General features: G+C 48.6%; 2 protein-coding genes across 4 annotated transcripts in view; both read right to left on the bottom strand.

The window, feature by feature from the left end:
* Positions 1 to 2,533, bottom strand: part of PIP4K2C (phosphatidylinositol-5-phosphate 4-kinase type 2 gamma) — a 10,802-nt gene extending 8,269 nt beyond the window's left edge. The window contains exons 1-2 of the mRNA XM_037741257.1: positions 1,990 to 2,533; positions 1,569 to 1,691 (exon numbers count right to left, since the gene is read on the bottom strand). Of these exons, the coding sequence (XP_037597185.1) occupies positions 1,569 to 1,691; positions 1,990 to 2,409 (543 nt within the window). The 5' untranslated portion in view covers positions 2,410 to 2,533. The remainder of the gene's footprint in view (positions 1 to 1,568; positions 1,692 to 1,989) is intronic.
* Positions 2,534 to 6,509: 3,976 nt separating this feature from the next.
* Positions 6,510 to 18,720, bottom strand: part of KIF5A (kinesin family member 5A) — a 38,572-nt gene continuing 26,361 nt past the window's right edge. The window contains exons 16-29 of one of the 3 annotated variants that reach the window (XM_017536226.2): positions 18,100 to 18,288; positions 17,614 to 17,731; positions 17,227 to 17,291; positions 17,000 to 17,109; positions 16,513 to 16,614; positions 15,595 to 15,655; positions 15,295 to 15,366; positions 15,057 to 15,161; positions 12,182 to 12,398; positions 11,785 to 11,938; positions 11,088 to 11,170; positions 10,421 to 10,448; positions 9,841 to 9,955; positions 6,510 to 8,891 (exon numbers count right to left, since the gene is read on the bottom strand). In XM_017536226.2, the coding sequence (XP_017391715.1) occupies positions 9,877 to 9,955; positions 10,421 to 10,448; positions 11,088 to 11,170; positions 11,785 to 11,938; positions 12,182 to 12,398; positions 15,057 to 15,161; positions 15,295 to 15,366; positions 15,595 to 15,655; positions 16,513 to 16,614; positions 17,000 to 17,109; positions 17,227 to 17,291; positions 17,614 to 17,731; positions 18,100 to 18,288 (1,383 nt within the window). In that variant the 3' untranslated portion in view covers positions 6,510 to 8,891; positions 9,841 to 9,876. Of the gene's footprint in view, positions 8,892 to 9,840; positions 9,956 to 10,420; positions 10,449 to 10,962; positions 11,335 to 11,650; positions 11,939 to 12,181; positions 12,399 to 15,056; positions 15,162 to 15,294; positions 15,367 to 15,594; positions 15,656 to 16,512; positions 16,615 to 16,999; positions 17,110 to 17,226; positions 17,292 to 17,613; positions 17,732 to 18,099; positions 18,289 to 18,720 lie in introns of those variants that run through there. The other 2 variants (XR_001827478.2, XR_001827479.2) reach the window with 2 other exon arrangements.

Genomic DNA, 18,720 nt, shown 5'->3' with positions numbered 1-18,720 from the left:
AAAAAAAACTCTGCAGACTCAAGACAGCTATGTGTTCCATTAGAAAAAGAAAAAAACAAAGATTTTTAAAATGCACAAGAGAGTTGGGATTCTGAGGGGCCAACCGCAGCCAAAAGGATAAATGTCCATATCCTGCAGAAGGCATCTCTTTGCAAACAGGACCAGTCTTCCTAGACCACTCTGACCCAGTTGTTTGCAGTAGGCCCCCACCTGTCTAGGTGTAAGGTAAAGGCAGAGCAGCTGATTTCAGAGGGAATGCAGGCAATCAGAGGATATGAGCTCATTAGGCATCTGTTCCCTAAAGCCAAACTAATCCACAGCACAGAGGACAGAAGCGTCACATGTTCTCCTCAGCCCCCAGGATCTGCAGTCTGCTAATTCAGGGTAGAAAGGAAGCTCTGCTACTCAGAAATCCCGAGCTGTGCTTTCTCCTTGGTGTTGCTACAGTACCTTTCACCTGCCTTTGTTACCACATGACTGTAATCACTAGTTTATGTAAGTTCACTCATCTAGATTGTGAGCTCTTAAAGAACACAGGCTCGTTCGAGTCCTCTCCATCTCTCAGGTGTCTAACTAGCACAGTGTTTGGCACACAGTGATCCTGACATGTCTATTAACCAAATAAATGAATCCCTTGCCTATCCTTACTAGATCATTCCACAGAGGTTATGAACTGCAGTCTAACCTAAATCCCACACACTGCTGTGCAAGCAACTCCTCCCGTTCTCAGTAGAAAAGGAGAACAGAACATATTCCTCCAGAAAAAAAAAAAAAAAAAAAGCCACTTGAGATTCCCAGCCTAAAATTCAGCTAGAGTTCTTCCTGCCCCCTCCTCCCCACCTGCTAGGCAAGCTGAATCATCACTAAGACATATGTTCAAGGAATTTCTCCATTCCAAACACTTGAAGTAGATGTGTGTTGGCAGAGGGTGGGGTGCTGGGGCTAGAGTATATTATATACCTAGTGAAGCTGAGGTAGGTCTTACATGTAACTCCCCCAATCCTTAACAAGGGAAAACCCTCCCTGTTAAGCATCCCACAGGGATGGATGAATCACCTGGAAGGTACATATGAGAGGCAGCCCTACTTCTATCAGCCTTCCCCATGCGAAGTGCCTTCCACTGAATACTCACTAAGAGCTTACCACCCAGAGAGTCACAAATCCAAAGGCGATCTGACTGGCCACAAACAACATTCCTAATCTGTGGTTAAGAAATTCTTTACTACAAATTAAAAATGTGACAAAACCTGTATTCTTCCTCACAACTTTCATCCCCACAACGCAGCCATGACTATAATCATTCAAGAACGTTGATTTCGAAAATATTCCCTGTCACATTCAAGATCACTCTATTTCTCCCACTCCAGACCTGACGGAAGATGGGCAATGGCTGTGCTTCTTTCACCTGAGGTATCCTCAGGAAAGGGGTTGGAAGTCTCCTTGGCTGCCTCCTGACTCCCAGGCCCTACCCCCTAGAGCAGTTTCCTGCTTCTTAAGTTCACCACCATAGTGACCCCAGAGCCAGAGCTCCTCAGCCTTCTCTTTGGTCAACAATCGCTGCCACCTACACCAAAACCGATCGCTCCAGCCAGCGTGAGGATGCAGTTATGACCAAAGGCATATATACATAAGTCCTGAGAGACTGCAACTTCTAGCTCAGGGTGGGGTAGTTTCTCTGAAATGCTGTACCTCTGGAAGGGAAAGGAAGGGAGAAGCAGGATTAGAAAGTCCAGGAAACCTGGAGCTTCCCCTAGACAAAGCCAAGATTCAAAAGCCAAGAACCGGGGCTGGAAAGCAAGGTGGAAAGCAAAATGAAAGAACCTCTTCATCCATCTACTCCCCTCGGCCCCCCACCCTCCACCTACACTCTCACCAACACCACCCAAGAAAAAGCCACTCCCCCTAATGTCCTCCCTGTTAGCGCCCAGTCCTGGCCAGCCTCCGTAGCCAGAGAGTGAAGCTGGACACGGCAGGAAGGAGTTAAAGCACAGGGAGCTGGATTTCAGGGGGAAAGGTGGAACTAGAGTGGAGCAGTAAAGGGCTGATGAAGAGAAAAAAGTCCGCAATCAGAAAACCTGCTGGGGGAACACCTGGGGGTTCCTGGACAAGGACCAAGGCAGCTCGGGGGAGGGGAGTGGCAGCGCGTGGGGCTCCGGAGGCTGGAACCTGGAAACCGGGACGTCTCGGAGCAGAGGGCTTTGGACAGGGCTGCGGGGGTCTAGGACCGGTTCTCACCGAGTGGGCTACGCCCCACAGGAACACACCCACCAGTGGGTCTGCCGCCCGGAACACCTTCACCTTCTGCTGCACGAAATGCTTCTTCTTGGTTTTGGAGGCGAAGCCGAAACCTGTGCCGGGGCCTGCTGTCGCCGCCGGTACGGTGGCCGGTGGGACAGAGGAGGACGCCATAGTCTCCCGCGCAACCGACCGAGTGGAAACCCCAGCCGGCCGCGATCAAGGCGCCCGACCCCGGAAGCGGCGCTCACCTGCGCTGCTGTCACGTGACCGGAGGCCGGACAACGGACGCGTGAGCAGGGCCGGGCGGGGCGGGGCGGGGCGACGCTGGCCCCGCCCCCCCGCGCCAGCCAGTCCCAACGTCCGCGCAGTGAGTGGGCTCACCTGGCGCGCGCGAGCGCTGTAAGCTGGCGACGCGAGCCGCCCGCCAGGCCCCTCGACCTGTCAACCAGGAGACCGCAGTGCGGCCTGAGCTGGCCTGATTCACTCCCAGGTCTAGGGCTTCTTTGCTGCAAAGTGGCCGCCTTCCGACTTTGCCCAGTTTCTAATAAGTAACCTCGGGCCTGAGGCTGATGCGAAAGCATTCTTACGAGTGGGAGTTGGGAAGGGGAGGGGTCTGGAAATCCGAATTTCTTAACAGTGGTCTCAGGCGTCTTTAAATTCATTCATTCGTTTAACAAGTATTTATTGAGCACTTACTTGTACCAGGTCCTGTTGTAGGGACTGATTTGGGAGTCTAATGGCCTAGAGCTGTGTATGAAGCAAAGCCAATGATACAAAAATAAGGAAATGTAGCTGGTCAGGGAAGGCTTAAAAGAGGATGGAGACAGTTTACTGAGTTTAGAAAGGTGGGTGGAGTTCAGAGATAGGGGTTAAAAGTCTTTCTAGACAGAACAGCGTACAAAAGACACGGAGACAAGAAAAAACTAGCCGGGCGCGGTGGCTCAAGCCTGTAATCCCAGCACTTTGGGAGGCCGAGGCGGGTGGATCACGAGGTCAAGAAATCGAGACCATCCTGGTCAACATGGTGAAACCCCGTCTCTACTAAAAATACAAAAAATTAGCTGGGCATGGTGGCGCATGCCTGTAATCCCAGCTACTCGGGAGGCTGAGGCAGGAGAATTGCCTGAACCCAGGAGGCGGAGGTTGCGGTGAGCCGAGATCGCGCCATTGCACTCCAGCCTGGGTATCATGAGTGAAACTCCGTCTCAAAAAAAAAAAAAAAAAAAAAAAAAAAAAAAAAACACAAAACACTGGGCCAGGCACGGTGGCTCATGCCTGTAATCCCAGCACTTTGGGAGGGTAAAGCGGGTGGATCACCTGAGGTCAGGAGTTCAAGACCAGCATGGCCAACATGATGAAACCCCCATCTGTACAAAAATACAAAAATTAGCTGGGCACAATGGCGGGTGCCTATAGTCCCAGCTACTCGGGAGGCTGAGACAGGAGAATCACTTGAAATCCAGAGGCAGAGGTTGCCGTGAGACAAGATCACGCCATTGCACTGAGGACAGAGGAAGACTCTGTCTCAAAAAAGAAAGAAGGAAGGAAGGGAGGAAGGAAGGACTAGTCCCTTTCTGGGAGATGTAAGTATTAAGGCCTAAGATTTGAGAACCACTGGGAAGAAACAAAACTTAGAGAGGGTAGGCACTGGCAATGCCTTAAGCAGCTTGAATCTATTTGATGTGCTTTTAGAAGGACCACTCAGGCATGTTCCTGGAGGGTGACAGGTATTGCACAAGTTCAGGCACAGATAATGAACTAAAGCAGTGGCTGCTGGGTTTGAAAGAAGGGATGGCATCTAAAGATGCAGTTTGATGTCAACTTGGAAAATTTATCTGAATGTGGGGGGAGGCATTGAGAGTGAATCTAAGGCTTCTGGCTAATGATGATGATGACATGAAAGAAATGATGGTGACATGAAAAGGAGCAGTTTCAGGGAAAGGTAAGTTCGGTTTGGTAAGTTCCCACAGCTCAGCAAAATCGTCGGGACTGGGGATATAGATTTAAGAATTGTTGTGGAATCTGCAGGCATGGATGACATATCTTAGAGCAAGGAAGGAACCAAAGGCTGAGCCCTGGGATAGGGCAGCATTTAAGAGGGTTGGGGAGGAAGACTCAGAAGGGTGGCCAGAGAATTACAGAGAGCCAAGAGAGCAGCATCACAGAACCCAAGGGGAGTTGCGTTTCAAGAAGGAAGGAGTGAAGAAGTGTCATACATCATGGAAAGGTGAAGCAAGAGAAGGACTGTTGTCCAAGAGAAATGTCCCCTGTATATGGTAACTAGTGCCGTTTGGAAAAGCAGTTTTGGACAAAACAAGCGGCAGATCAAGATGGGCTAAGGAATGAATGGGGGTGAGAAAGTGGGGGTGGGGAGCTTAGGATGATTTCTGGATATTTGGCTTTAAGAAAACAAGTAAGATAGAGAAACACATGGTAAAGGGAGGGACTCTTAAGGGAGGGACCTTTACAAGATGAGATCATTGAGACAGGCATTAATAAAGAAGATGCCTTAGGCAGGCGGATCACTTGAGGCCAGGAGTTGGAGACGAGCCTGGCTAGCCTGTTGAAAACCCATCTCTATTAAAAATATAAAAATTAGCCAGGCATGTTGCTGTGTGCCTGTAGTCCCAGATAATCAGGAGGCTGAGGCAGTAGAATTGCTTGAACCTGAGAGGCAAAGGTTGCAGTGAGCCAAGATCGTGCCACTGCCCTCCAGCCTGGACAGAGCAAGACTTAAAAAAAATAAAAAAGGTGAAAACTCCTAAGTCTCCATCAGTTTATCAATTTTATATATATATATTTTTTTGAGATGGAGTCTTGCACTGTCACCCCAGCTGGAGTGCAATGGCAGTCTCTGCTCACTGCAACCTCCACCTCCCAGGTTCACGCAATTCTCCTGCCTCAGCCTCCCAAATAGCTGGGATTACAGGTGCACACCACCACAACGAGCTAATTTTTTGTATTTTTAGTAGAGACGGGGTTTTACTATGTTGGCCAGAGTGGTCTCAAACTCCTGACCTCATGATCCACCCACCTTGATCTCCCAAAGTGCTGGGATTATAGGTGTGAGCCATCGTGCCCAGCAGTTTTGTATATTTTCTATATTTATATATTGAGGTTCTACATCAGTATCTCAAGAATTAAATATCTAGAAGGGATTCATGTTAGCCCAGAGAAAGGAGATTTATCACTTGTCAGAAGGGGGAAGGAAAGGATATGTGCAGACATAGATGGGTAATTGTTTAGGTGCATGTGGGCAGGTGGGGGGAAGATAAAGAATTTCAAGCTCAAGTGCCTTAATTTTCCCGTTGAAGCAGATGAGAAAGTTGCTGGCTGAGAGAGAAGGGTGGAAAGGGTGTAGACCCTTGCTCTGGGAAATAGGAGAAGAAAGTGAGCAGCACCAGAGGTCCTTGTAGGTTTGTAGGCTCTTCAGTTTTACTTGCTCCAGTTTTTTGGGTGTGCAGTTTTCTCCATCTGAGAAGTTCTGAGGTATGAGCAAAGAAGAGAGGTGGACTACACTTTAAAATGGGGTTTGGGGCCTGATGTGGTGGCTCATGCCTGTAATCCCAGCACTTTGGGAGGCCGAGGTGGGCGGATCGTGAGGTCAAGAGATCAAGACCATCCTGGCCAACATGGTGAAACCCTGCCTCTACTAAAAATACAAAAATTAGCTGGGCATGGTGGTGCATGCCTGTAATCACAGCTACTTGGGAGGCTGAGGCAGGAGAATCAGTTGAACCCAGGAGGTGGAGGTTGCAGTGAGCTGAGATCGCACCACTTCACTCCAGCCTGGAAAAAGAGGGGGGAGACTCTGTCTCAAAAAAAAAAAAAAAAAAAAAAAATGGGTTGGAAGGGTGATTGTAGTGGATGATCTTGGGACAGGAATATTGATCTGTTGGCTGTGGAGAGAGAGTGACACACTGGAGAGGGAAGGAATTGATGCCAGGACTGACGCTGCTCTGCATAAAAAATGAAGGAACAAGATACCATTTTCGGTAAAAATTACAAACAGTGTAGATATCCACCAGTAGTAGACTGGCTGAATGAATTGTAGGATAAATATGTGAAAAATTTTATTTTAATGAGGTCAATGGATATATATTGACATAAAAAGATCTCCAGGATATAGTGTCAAATGGGAAAAAAGCCAAGCCTGTATGTAAATCTGTAGCAAAACATCTGGAAAGATATATTCTATCAAGTTCCATTATATCCAAGGAAGGGAGTGAGATGGAGGAGGGATAAAGAATATTTACAACAACATAGAGTCATCATTGAATTTATTTTATTTTAAAGATATCTATGTACACCAATTAAATACACACAGGGGGTTGTGCAATTTGGTTTGTCTTCCACACTGGCATGCAACATTTTGGCAGATGTGAGTGGGCAGGCCAGGTGCCCCTTGCAGTGACCCTGGCTCTGAAAGGGATGCGGTGAAGGTGGGGAGCAGGGGGAGGAGGAGGATGTAGTGTGAAGCTTCTGGTGAAGGGTTTGCGTGTATGTTGTTTCTTTTTTATGTAAGTGAATTATATTTCCCTTACATCTTGCTAAAGAGAAGGCTGCTCCCTCTGTGTCATCTCTCTCCTCATCTGCCCTACACCCTCACATTTTCTTATGTGTTTTTAAAAGAACCATGTGGTGGCAACATTACATAAAATCCCCTGGATTCTTAGATGCCCTGCTGGCAGCAAACATTAGCCTAAGTCCACAGGCGCACAGGAACCTCCCTTCCTCCCTAGTGTGTCTGGAGACAGACTGGCTTGTCTGCCCCACCCTTGCGCCCTCTTTTCTGTGAGTTGCAGCTTTAGTGTGGAGGAGCCAGATTGGACCCCCTTCCTCAGAACAATGGTTTTCAAACTACTCAACAGAATCCTCAGGGTCTCTTAGGACTGTTCAGGGCTCATTCGCTGAGGCGCCCTTGAACAGTTTTAAGAGACCTTGAGGATTCTTCCACCAAAAAAGAAAATGCAAACTGCCCAGGTCTGCGTGACTTTATTTTTTATATTGGGATTCTGTGTAAGATTTGTTTTGAAAAATGTTTAAAAACCACCCACTTTGGATTTATTCCATACCCTGCTGATATTTTTCCCCCTGAAGTTCTCCTTAACTGCTGAAAGGAGCTCAGCAGGTAAAGGGAGCAGAGCCTCTCTCCCTTGAAGGCGTCATGGGCCAGTGCAGCCTGCGCTTGTCAGCTGGCACTCCCACTCAGCTTCCTTTCCTGACTTAGAAGCTGGGTGATGGGCTGCCCTGCCACTGGAGAATCTTGGTCTTCTGTCCTAGATAAGACTGGATATCAGGACACCAGACTTTCTCTCCTGGTTTGGACTGGCTAGTGACCTCCATCCCTGCAGTTACCTAGAAAACCACCTTAGCACCATGTGGAAGGAAAGGACCATCTGAAACAAAAACAATAGTCCTCTTCAGTATGGGAGGTGCTGCATGTGGGCTGAGAATGGCTGGGAGAAGAGCCCTCAGGGTCAAGCCTTAGAGCTCCCCATCTCCTGAAAATCCACCCTGCTCCTTTCTTTAAAGTGCACTTAATACCAGATGGGGACATTAGAGAAGGAAATCTTTGTGGAGAAAAAAATGTATGTTGAGGAAAGGGCAGGCTCCAGCTTGAAAGGAAGGCAACTAGACAGATTTTGCCAATGAGCTGGAAGCCCCCAAACCAAAGGGTGGATGGAGATGTGAGGAGTGTGTGGTCCAGTACAGGCCTGAGAAAGGAATCCAGCTCATTGCACTGCAACAAAAAGAAAGGCTCAAATTTCCCAGCCTATTCACCCCCAAACCCAAGGAATCAATCATTTTGACTACACCTGCCTGTAACCATCACCATGGACAGATGAGCCGCCATTGACAGGCTGCTGGGAGCAGTCTGCCTCCTCAACTTTTCAAAATATTTTAAATCAACTCTGGGTTCTGGTCACGAGCTCTGGGGCAGGGAATATCAAAAGGAGCAGTGAAGAAAAAGGGAAATGGTCCCTCGAGCAACCCATTTCTCAGTCCAGGGGAAAACAGGAAGAGAGAGGCAAAAGGCAGGCTTTGTAGGGCAGAGGTAAACACCCAAATCCTTTGATTAAGGTGAGGGGTGTATGAAGAAAATTATATGTCTCATTTAGCAGCCCTTCCATTTCACCTTCCCCTGTGCTATACGTGAAAGGAGGGAGGAAGAGTCTATTTCTCTGTCTTATGATGCTAGGACATTCTTCTGCTTAAGGCTTTGTGTGTGTGTGTGTGTGTGTGTGTGTGTGTGTGTGTGTGTGTGTGTGTGTATATGTGTGTGAAGGGTCACAGCCCTCTAACTCCCGTTTTTCCTTTTGTCATTTTCTCTGACCTCTACTCGGTGACTAACACCACTCAGTGTGAGACAAGTATAAGAAAGAAGAAACATTCACCCTCCTCCCTATTGCCCCAAATAAGGAAGGTAGACTATGCTTTGAAATTGCTAAATACATCAGTAGATACTTAGTAAGACAGAAGAGAGACATAGCAGCAGCTTTTGATATATAGATACAGAGTACAAAGAGATACAGAGTAAGTAAGACATCAAACATAGTACAGTCCAACAACAGGGAATGGGGAGGGAGTTAGTATCAGAGACCACAGGTTTGCAGCATGCTGAGAGAAGAGGCCTCAGTCCCTCTTAGAAACTGGGAAAGAAAGAGAAAGAGGGTGTGAGGGCTCAGCTTGGAGCTACGCCATGGAACAGGAACAGGTGGCATCTGCACACATGTTGGTTTACCATCCTGTTCATTTAATACCAACCAGCAGACCCCCTACCCTCGCGACCCAGCCCTTCACCTCCACCCCAGGCCTCCCCGACTCCTCTTCCGCATTCCTCCTTCTCTGCTTCTCAGGCTTTTCTGCCTGTGTGTGCCGGGTCTACTATTCTGGGAAACCCCTGGAGAGGCCTCAGCTTAGATGCAGCCCAGTAAGAACTGGCCATGTTCGCTGTGCCACTTCTGGGCCCTAAAGCAACTTTGGTGAGAAACCTGGTGATACACAAGAACAAAGAAGGTTCCTGTGCTGCTAGAGGAGAGCACCTGAGGACAGAGGAGGAGAAAGAGGGGCTTTTCCACCTCCACTGAGAAAGATGGGAGGGGAGCACTGACTGATTTCGTGAGGCACGTCCTAAAGCTTACTGGTGGCATACACACATGGGAGGAGGATGGGACACAGGTGCAGGCAAAACATCTCCTTACTGGAGATGTCTTAGTTCCAAAAACACCTATCCATCCAAAATTATTTCAGGGTGGAGGTAGAGGTGGGGTTGTGATGGCCTCCCAGGGTCTCCCGATAGATCTGCCATCTACCATCCCCATATGGCTCTAATCTACAGAGGCCAAGCTCTCTTCTTTGGACATGTGACAGTGACCCCTAGTGGCAAAAAGACAGTACTGTAATTACCGCTATAGCCTAAGGGAAAGCAAAAGCGGCCAGGGAAGGTCAGTGTCCAGGTTACATGGGGCAGCACAGACGTAGCCCCCAGCAGGGGAAAGCGGGAGTTGAAGGGTAAAATGTTTTGAGATGGAAAAAAAAAAAAGAAGCAGCAGGAGAACCAAAGAGGCTGTCAGCAAAAAGGGAAGCAGCCTGATCTACCTGAAAGTGCAGGTATGCAGCCGTGGATGTGGGAGATTAGCTGGCTGCTGTCTCTTGGTGGAGAGGGAAAAGCTTGGCCTGGTCCTCAGCTTCATAGCCACAAGGCAGGTCACTTCTGGAGGAAGAAACCCACCACGATCAGCTCCATAAAAATGAAAGTAGTCTTGTCATCATGGTCACTCTGCTCTAAGAGGGTTTCTGTGAGATCACAAAGGGCAGGGACTATTCGTATTATACAGGAATACAGGGAAACTCAAGGCCAGAGGGACATAAATGACTTGTCCAATATTACAAGGCTCCCAAAGGTAGGAGAGAAACCCAGTCATCAGACGCCCATGATGTTTTCATCCAGACCTTCTCACTGGAATAGGGAGAAGCCACAGATGGGATTGGAGGAGGGAGACACCGCACTGCGGCAGAGGACTGACTGCATCTCCTGGACAATGCAGTGAGGGAAAGAATAAGTCTTACTTCCTCCTCCCCCCAAGGCTCCAGGAACCTCCAAGTGGGGCACAAGGGAAATTTAATCATTTCTTCTGGTCCCACCCAGAGAACCCAGGGGTAGTAGGGACTGCTGTACCTATTGTCATTGATATCTGTGGCATTTCCTGAGGAGATCATCATTGAGAAAACACGGTTAGAAGAAGAAAAAAGGAGACTGGATGTTAGAAACAGTTTGCTGAAACCCTCTCCCATCCTAATTCCTTAGAGAAAAAAATAAGCTGTGACACTTTCTCCTTAGTTATCCCAAGCTGCATCATTATTTTGTTGGAGAAAAAGTCTCCCTGGCCCCTGGCTAAGGAGAGGAAAGGGGGACTGGAAGGTAAGGGTGAGGACTCGCATGGTAATAGGAGGAATCCACTTCCGAGGCAGTTTGAGACCTAAAGGACTGAGCAGTGCTCAAGCTGCTGGTACAGGGTCACTTTTTAAAATATATGTATTATTATTATTTTAGAGTTGGGGCCTTACTATGTTGTCCAGGCTGAGTGCAGTGGCTGTTCACAGATGTAATCACAGTACACTTCAGCCTTAAGCTCCTGAGCTCAAGCAATCCTCCTAGCTCAGCCTCCCAAGTAGCTGGGACTACAGGTGCGTGCCACCACACCCAACTGTACTTTTTTATTTGAAGCCTTGGCACACCCGAAAGGTTCAGTTAGTATTTCTTGTAGACTAAGGTCACTTTCTTTTATGCCTCTCAACTTGCTCTGAGGACCCCAAAGGTGGGATTACCCATCTTTTTCACTCACCATTGTCCATGTTGGCTTTCTGGTAAGAAGCCAAGGGGCCACCAGAAGATGGGGCTCCACTGCTGGTACAGGAGTTAGCAAAGCTGGAGGGGGCAGAGGAAAGAGGCAGCATCTGGCACCCACCCTCCACTAGTCTGAGGATCACTAATCCGCACTCACCCTCAGTGATAGAGCTGCACAGCCCTCCCCATCCCCAGAGAGCAGAGGACAACAAACATGGCCACAGGCTGGGAGGGTAGACACCCACCTTCTTTTTTTTTTTTTTTTTTTTGAGACGGAGTTTCACTCTTGTTACCCAGGCTGGAGTGCAATGGCGCGATCTCGGCTCACGGCAACCTCCGCCTCCTGGGCTCAGGCAATTCTCCTGCCTCAGCCTCCTGAGTAGCTGGGATTACAGGCACACGCCACCATGCCCAGCTAATTTTTTGTATTTTTAGTAGAGACGGGGTTTCACCATGTTGACCAGGATGGTCTCGATCTCTTGACCTCGTGATCCACCCACCTCGGCCTCCCAAAGTGCTGGGATTACAGGCTTGAGCCACCGTGCCCGGCCCGACACCCACCTTCGAATCATAGGCATGAAGTTGAGACAAGGTTGAGGAAAATGATTAAGCCACAACCAATAACTGACCCAACCCTATGCTTCTAGGCTCCAGTGAGCCTGGGTGGGACGCCAACCCACACTGTGGTCACTCACTACATGTCTGAGGAGGAGCTGGGTGTGGCCTGCAGGTACAGATTCTGGTAGTTCTGGAAGAGACTGTTGGTGTAACTGATGCACTCAGGGCTCCGGGTGCCGTAGGGGTTGGTGGGTGAGGACGCTGGGTAGTGGCCAGGCCGGACAGGTTTGGCTGCAGTAAAGAAAGGAAACAGCCATGAGGAGGCTATGACCCTGCATTTGCCCCGGTCCCTGAGGTCATTTAGCTGCAGTTGAACTGAGTTGCTTGTAACGTCATCACTTTTTTACTTTTTGGGGGGGAAGTGGGATGAGGCTGGGGGTAGGTAAGAAGCCATAACCGAGTTGCTTGGCAATTAGGAATTTGTTGAATTTGCCTCAGGGGATACTCCCACCTTGCCTGCTAACACCCACTCACCAATCTGGGCAGAATGGCCCCGCTTGCCCGAGCTCTTGTAGCGAACAGCCTCCTTGATGCGGTCTACCTCCTGCTGGTACCGGCGCTTGTCCTTCATGGCGCCCTCCTTGGCCTCCTTCAGTGCACCCTCCAGGGCCTTAACTCTCTCAGCCGTAGCCCTAAGTCGTTTTTCCAGTTTAGGAAGCTCACAACGCAGATCTGCATTGTCACGTACCAGCTACGGGGTGAGCCAAAGGGAAGAAATGGAAAGGAAGGCGAGTGACCCAAGGCAGTCACCCAGAGGAGTGCAGGGGACAGGGGTGGGGAGAGAGAAGAAAGAAAAATCAGGGATCAGAGAAGATGGAGACCATGTCATTTCCTCAAAAGGCCTCATTGCCTTTATGTAATGGGCTGTTCTGTCCAGCTCATTCCTTTTCCAGGAGCGAAGGGTGGGTGGTCAGGCATTAAAAAGTTACATAATTTTCTAGGCAGCAAAACCTGCTGTCTCCACTGCAGCCCAGAGCTCTTGTGACAGCGCCATGTCCCGTCTCCATCTGGCCTCCCCCACATCTCCCAGCATGTACCAGACCAACAGCCCCAGGGCAACCACGAGATGAGGGACCCCCTTCCCCAGAGAGGGCTTTGTAGGCATGCAAAGGGTGGGGCAGCAAGGGCACAGTAGCAGTTTGGTGGCTGTGGCATTGAGGAGGATGGGTGCAGAGCAGGTGCAGTGCAGAGCAGGAGCGGAAGCTGGAATTCTGGAGCCCCACCCCCCATACACACACAGACACGCAGCACCCACCCGGTAGGAAGGAAAGAAAATGTTTGAGGTCTCGCAAATATTTGCACTCGTTACCTTCACATTCAAGGACTTCCTGGGTTATCCCTCCCCCACTGAAAGTAAGCTAGAACGTGGTAGCAACCACCTTGCAGCCAGAAAAGACTTCCTGATCTTTTTACAGAGTTCCACACAATGACGGGCACTACAGGTTGCAAAAGGAGCAGGGCCTTGGAAGACAGCAGGTAAATCAGAATAGCAGGGAACACTGGGCTCAAGGGGATAAGATAGGAACCTTGCCATGCAGTTTTCATTTGGACAATTTACAGAGTATAAGCCATGTTTTGCTGTGACAATAGTTTAGTTTAATTGGTAGTAGGGCTGTAGTCCTGGCTATTCAGATTCTGTTAACTGAGAAGTTTTTTATCTCCTTTTCTTTTCTGCTCTTTTGTCTGCTGAGGTAGGAAATTGTAGTGAGTCCTCTATTTATCCTATAGATGAGTCATGTTTGTTTTTTGGGACTTTGAACAGAGGCAGACGCTTCAATGAAGATAAAGGAAACAGTGTGTGGTTGTGATTTTTTGTGGAAATTTTTTTGGGTGGCTTGCTCCATAGAGCAGGGCTTTCTCAAAAGCAGAGAGGCCCAGAGTAGCACACGTGTGTGTGTGTGTGTGTGTGTGTGTGTGTGCATGCAAGTCTGTGTGTGTGTGTTTTAAGCAATATAATATGGATTTGGACAGAGAGGGCAAATGAGTGCAGGAATGAAAATCGAATGGCAGAACTGATTACAAATGTTTCCCATCTGCCTTTCAAATTTCTATAATTTTGTCACTCAGTTTCATAATAAAACAAAGGAAAAAAAATGGTAGCAAAGCCCTCTGCAGGCCTAAATAAAATAAATAAACACTGTAGATTATCACTGGGCACAGGTTTGGGATTCATTATGGAAACAGAAAAAAAAAAGTACTGAGTATTTACTATTTAGGCTGGGCATTACACTGGGAGGGAAAGAAGTTTAAGTGCTGGGCTAGTGAGGATGTAAGTTTAAATGGAATCTTAAGGTAGATTTGAAAGGAAAGGAATGAAGTATAGGTTAGGGTTTATTTTATGAATTAGTTAAAAGGGCCAGTTGACAGCCCGCTGAGCCTATCTTCAAAGCTCAGATATTTCGTGCTAGTGAGAGTGCCCCTGCCCAGCACACACCAAACATTTCCTGTCCTGACTCCTCTGGACTGCCCTTCTGCCTCCCCACCCCATACCTTTGAAACCCAGTCATCCACCTAAGGAACCGCAGCAGCAAAGAGGGGGACAGAGAGGCAGCAACTTAATACACAGGAGGTGTGGCTGGGGCCCCAACCAGGGGCTGGTGGGGCATCTTGGGGCCATCTTTTTTTTTTAATTGAAACAAAGTCTCACTCTGTCACCCAGGCTGGAGTGCAGTGGCATGATCACAGCTCACTGCAGCCTCTACTTCCTGGGCTCAAGCAATCTTCTACCTCAGCCTCCCAAATAGCTGGGACTATGAGTGTGTGCCACCACATCCTCCTGATTTTTGTACTTTTTGTAGAGGTGGGGTTTCACCATGTTGCCCAGGTTGGTCTTGAACTCCAGGGCTCAAGTGATCCACCTGCCTTGGCTTCCTAAAGTGCTGGGACTACAGGTGTGCACCACTGCTCCTGGCCATGGACATCATTTAATGTCCCTACATGCCTGCCCCAGACCTTGACAGATGGAGTTCTCTCCACGAGAGAAGCCCAACTGCCCTGATTCTCATCTCCCTGCCTTCCATCTCTGGCTAACATCTGACCAGTCTCCCTCCTGTATATTGTTATAGCCCATGCCTCTGTCAGTTTCAACCTCTCTCTCCAAGATAGGCCTGGGGAATTCCACTTTGAGCAGAGGTGGGTTAGAAACTTTGAGAAGGGAATACAGGCATGAAACAAAAACAAGGTAAAAGTAGACCAAATACTGTATAAAGAAGGATTAGTAGGGAAAGCAAAAGCGAACAGTAAGGAAAACATGCAACTAGATTTTCCTGAATCCAAGGGACCTCTGAGGATTTGGTATCCTAGGTACCTGGCCTCAAAAATTATCTTCACCCCTTCAGTAGACTCTTACCTGTTTGTGAACCTTTGTAAGCTGTTCCAGGTTGTTCTCAAGAAAGGAAATCTTCTGCTTTTGGGAGTGAATCCCCCCACTGTCTTCGGGCTCCATTTCTGCACTCTGAGAACAGACAGAAGGAAAGATGTGGCAGTCCCAAGGCCAACCCAGCCCCACTGGGGGCAACAGGGGTAGGAGAAACCTAAGGATAGGAAGAGGATGTGGGGGCTGATAAGACCCCAAGAACAGCACTCACTTTCTTGACTCGAGTCGTGACGTCTTGAACGAACAGCTTGCGAAGGTTGTGGAGGGTCTGGAGTTCCCGGGCCTAGAAAGAACGATGAAAAATAGAATAACCAGATAGCAGGTCTATCTTACCCCCCAGAAACATAGGAAGCTCCGGTCTCTATAATCAAATGAGTCACTCATCCTTTAGGAAAAATGTGTCTTGATTATGCTATAGAATGCCTGCAAGGGCAGGTGGAGTAGGGTTAGGAATAAATGAAGCCTTTCCCTCCCCAATCCTGTGAATTTGGCACAGAAGGAAACCACTCACAACTGTCTCCTCCAGACCCTTGAGGTCCTGCTTGGACTGCTCATGTCGCTCGTACAGAAATCTGTAGCAAGAGAAATAAGGGAAACAGAAAAGTCCCTCAGGACTCTCCCTCCTGCTTCTTCCTCTATTACATTTATCTGCAGTTAAGTATTACTATTGTTATTTTTTGAAACAGGGTCTCATTCTGTTATCTAGGCTAGACAGAGTACAGTGGCACAATCACAGCTCACTGCAGCCTCAGCCTCAGTCTCAACCTGCAGGCTCAAGGAATCCTTCCCACCTCAGCCTCCCAAGCATCTGGAACCACCGGTGCATGCCACCATGCCCAGCTAATTTTTGTATTTTTAGTACAGACAGGGTTTTGCCATGTTGCCCAGACTGGTCTTGAACTACTGAGCTCAAGTAGTCCACTTGCTTTGGCCTCCCAAAGTGGTGAGATTACAGGCAAGAGCCATCACACCCAGCCTATTATGATTTATTATACAAGTTACTCATGTTTACTGTGTAAAAATTAGAAATGAATTTTTAAAAGAGAGATAAGGCAAGTTTTTATAAAAAGCCTATGATTCTAGTATTTACAGATCAAACCAACATTAACTTTCTGGTGTCCATCCTTCCAGACTATTTTTTCTATATGTACTTATCCATATATACATTTTTATGGGATCATACCATGCATATGGTTTTGTAACCTGCTTTTTACCACTGAATAGAACACTGTAAACCTCTTTCCATGCTGGCTAATACTCAATGGTAGTCATTGCTGAGTGTCCTTTCTGTCCTTTCCCTACCCATCATATTTTTCCTGCAAGTCACCGTATCCTATCTGTATGTGTGTCCTGCCTCTGCAAGTGTGTCTGAGTTGGCAGTTCTGAGCCTACAGGGCTGTGGGCTTACAGGCAAATCCCTGCCACTCACGTCAGCTCCTGGAGTTTGGTGCTCTTCTCATGTTCTTCGCTCTTCAGCTTCTCATAGTCAGCCTGAAGCTTCTCTAGCTCTAACTGGAGCTTCTGATTTAGGCTACAGAGCATCAGGAGGTAATGGAGAGGGGGAAAAAGATGTTAATGAGGGGGAAGGAAAGACCAGCTCCTCAAACATCTTTCTTCTTGAATGAGTGAGTCCAGTTAGAATTGATGTGTCCACCTTCAGGTATCAGGGACAGATTCAGGCCACTGTTTCCATGACAGAGCGAGAAGTCCTGAGCTCTCTAACCATAGGAGCCTCAAGGATAGGAACTAGTCCTTATTCCATGTATCTCCTGAGGTGGGGCTACAAAGTTGTGGCATTGTTTAAGGAATGACACACGGATGGATGTTAAAGAATCAGATCCAGAGGGGGCATGTGAGTCAGCACAGCAAGGCGACAGGCACCGGGAGGGACTGGAGTTGCCCTTGGGGATCCTTACTCTTTGAGCTCATCAATGGTCTTCTGCTTCTCATTGATCTCGTCCCGGAGCCGGGCCAGCTGCCGGTGATGGGCCTCCCGGTGGTTCTCCATCTGCATCTCCAGAGCCTTCTGCAAACAACCCCACCACAAGTTCCAAGACCAGACTCCCAGAAACAAGCTCCGTGAGGGCCAGCACAGCTTTCACCCCACCAGGCCCCAACTGTCCCTGACACCTTCCCCACTCACCTTTACTTCATCTGCATCCTGTGTGTCGGGCTCCTTGTCCTTCAGGGCCACTTCATGCACAGTTTCTAAAGGAAAGAGGGGAAGACAGTTAACATCAAACCTATCTCTCAGGACTTCATGTTGTGACCAGAGCTCCGGGCGGGGCTGGGGATGGTCCCACAGGGATATTCTTCTGGGTTAGGACTGTCCGATTTGATATAGCAGAAACAGAGAACAAGGGTGTATGGTTTATGTAAAATGAGCTACATGCAAAATCTTGGCTAACATATGAGTTAGCATCCATGATTTCAGGTTAATCCTTTGAGTGAATGATTGTTGGGTGATTTCTTTTGATGTAGCTGACTTTTCTGCCCTGGAAGGTGAGATGGAGGTGTAAGAAGGCCTCACCCTGGGCCTGGAGCTTGGCCAGCTCATCACTCAAGGAGTCATAGGACTCTTCCAGGTGCCGCTTCTTGAGCTCCACACTCTGCATGTATTCTGTAAGCGAGCGGATCTTGGCCTCGTGCTGGTGGGAGAAAGTTGGTGAGAGGAAGAAGACGGAGCAAAGGACAGAACCCCAGACAGCACAGATCTCCAACTCCAGCTCTCCTCCCAAGCCCTCCCTCCAGCTACATTTCCCATAAGGGTGCAGGATTAGGGGTCATTCCTATGGGGCTCTTCCTTCAGCTCCCTTGGAACAGGGGGCAGCACCCAGCCTGAGCCTTTACTTCTTTGGCCCTGATCTGAACCCCTGCCACCCAAGCTCTTCTGTCCTTGATTTCAATTGACCCCAGAACTTTGACATAAAGGTGAGTGCTAGGAGTTTCAGCCATAGCCCCAGAATAGCCTTCTTTCTCCCATGGCACCTGAAGGTTCTCAAACTTAGGCACTCACCTGGGAGATGAGGAGCTGGCAGGATGAGAGCTCCCGCCCAGTCACTTCCATCTTGCGGTGACATTCCACCTGGAGGTTCTCCAGCTGCCTGCACCGCTTGACCACAGACTTGACTTCTGATTTGATTTTGCTGATGTAGAGTCGGGCCACAGTGAACTCCTCCTCAATGGCCCCACTGATCTCCACTGGCTAAGGGTGAGTGAAGGAGGAAGAGATGCTTTTTGGCCACCGGGAAGCCTTTATCTGTTCCCTCCCACCTTCTGCCTACCCACACACACCCACATATGCAGGGACTCAAATGGGTGGGTATTTTCCAAATGACCTTTAGCAGCTCTCTATCACCTACACTTCACATTAAAATCCTCTGCCTGCATTTAAAATCCAATTCTGTCTGGTCGTGGTGGCTCACACCTGTAATCCCAGCATTTTGGGAGGCTGAGACTGGCGGATCACTTGAGCTCAGGAGTTCACATCCAGCCTGGGCAAATAGTGAAACCCCATCACTACAAAAAATGACAAACGACTAGTTGGGCATGGTGGCACATGCCTGTAGTCCCAGCTACTTGAGAGGCTGAGGTGGGAGAATCACCAGAGTGTGGGAGGCAGAGGTTGCAGTGAGCT

Source organism: Cebus imitator, unplaced genomic scaffold (assembly GCF_001604975.1).
Source record: "Cebus imitator isolate Cc_AM_T3 unplaced genomic scaffold, Cebus_imitator-1.0 Scaffold96, whole genome shotgun sequence".
In the NCBI taxonomy this organism is placed as follows: Eukaryota; Metazoa; Chordata; class Mammalia; order Primates; family Cebidae; genus Cebus; species Cebus imitator.
This window is presented reverse-complemented; position numbering and strand designations above follow the sequence as displayed.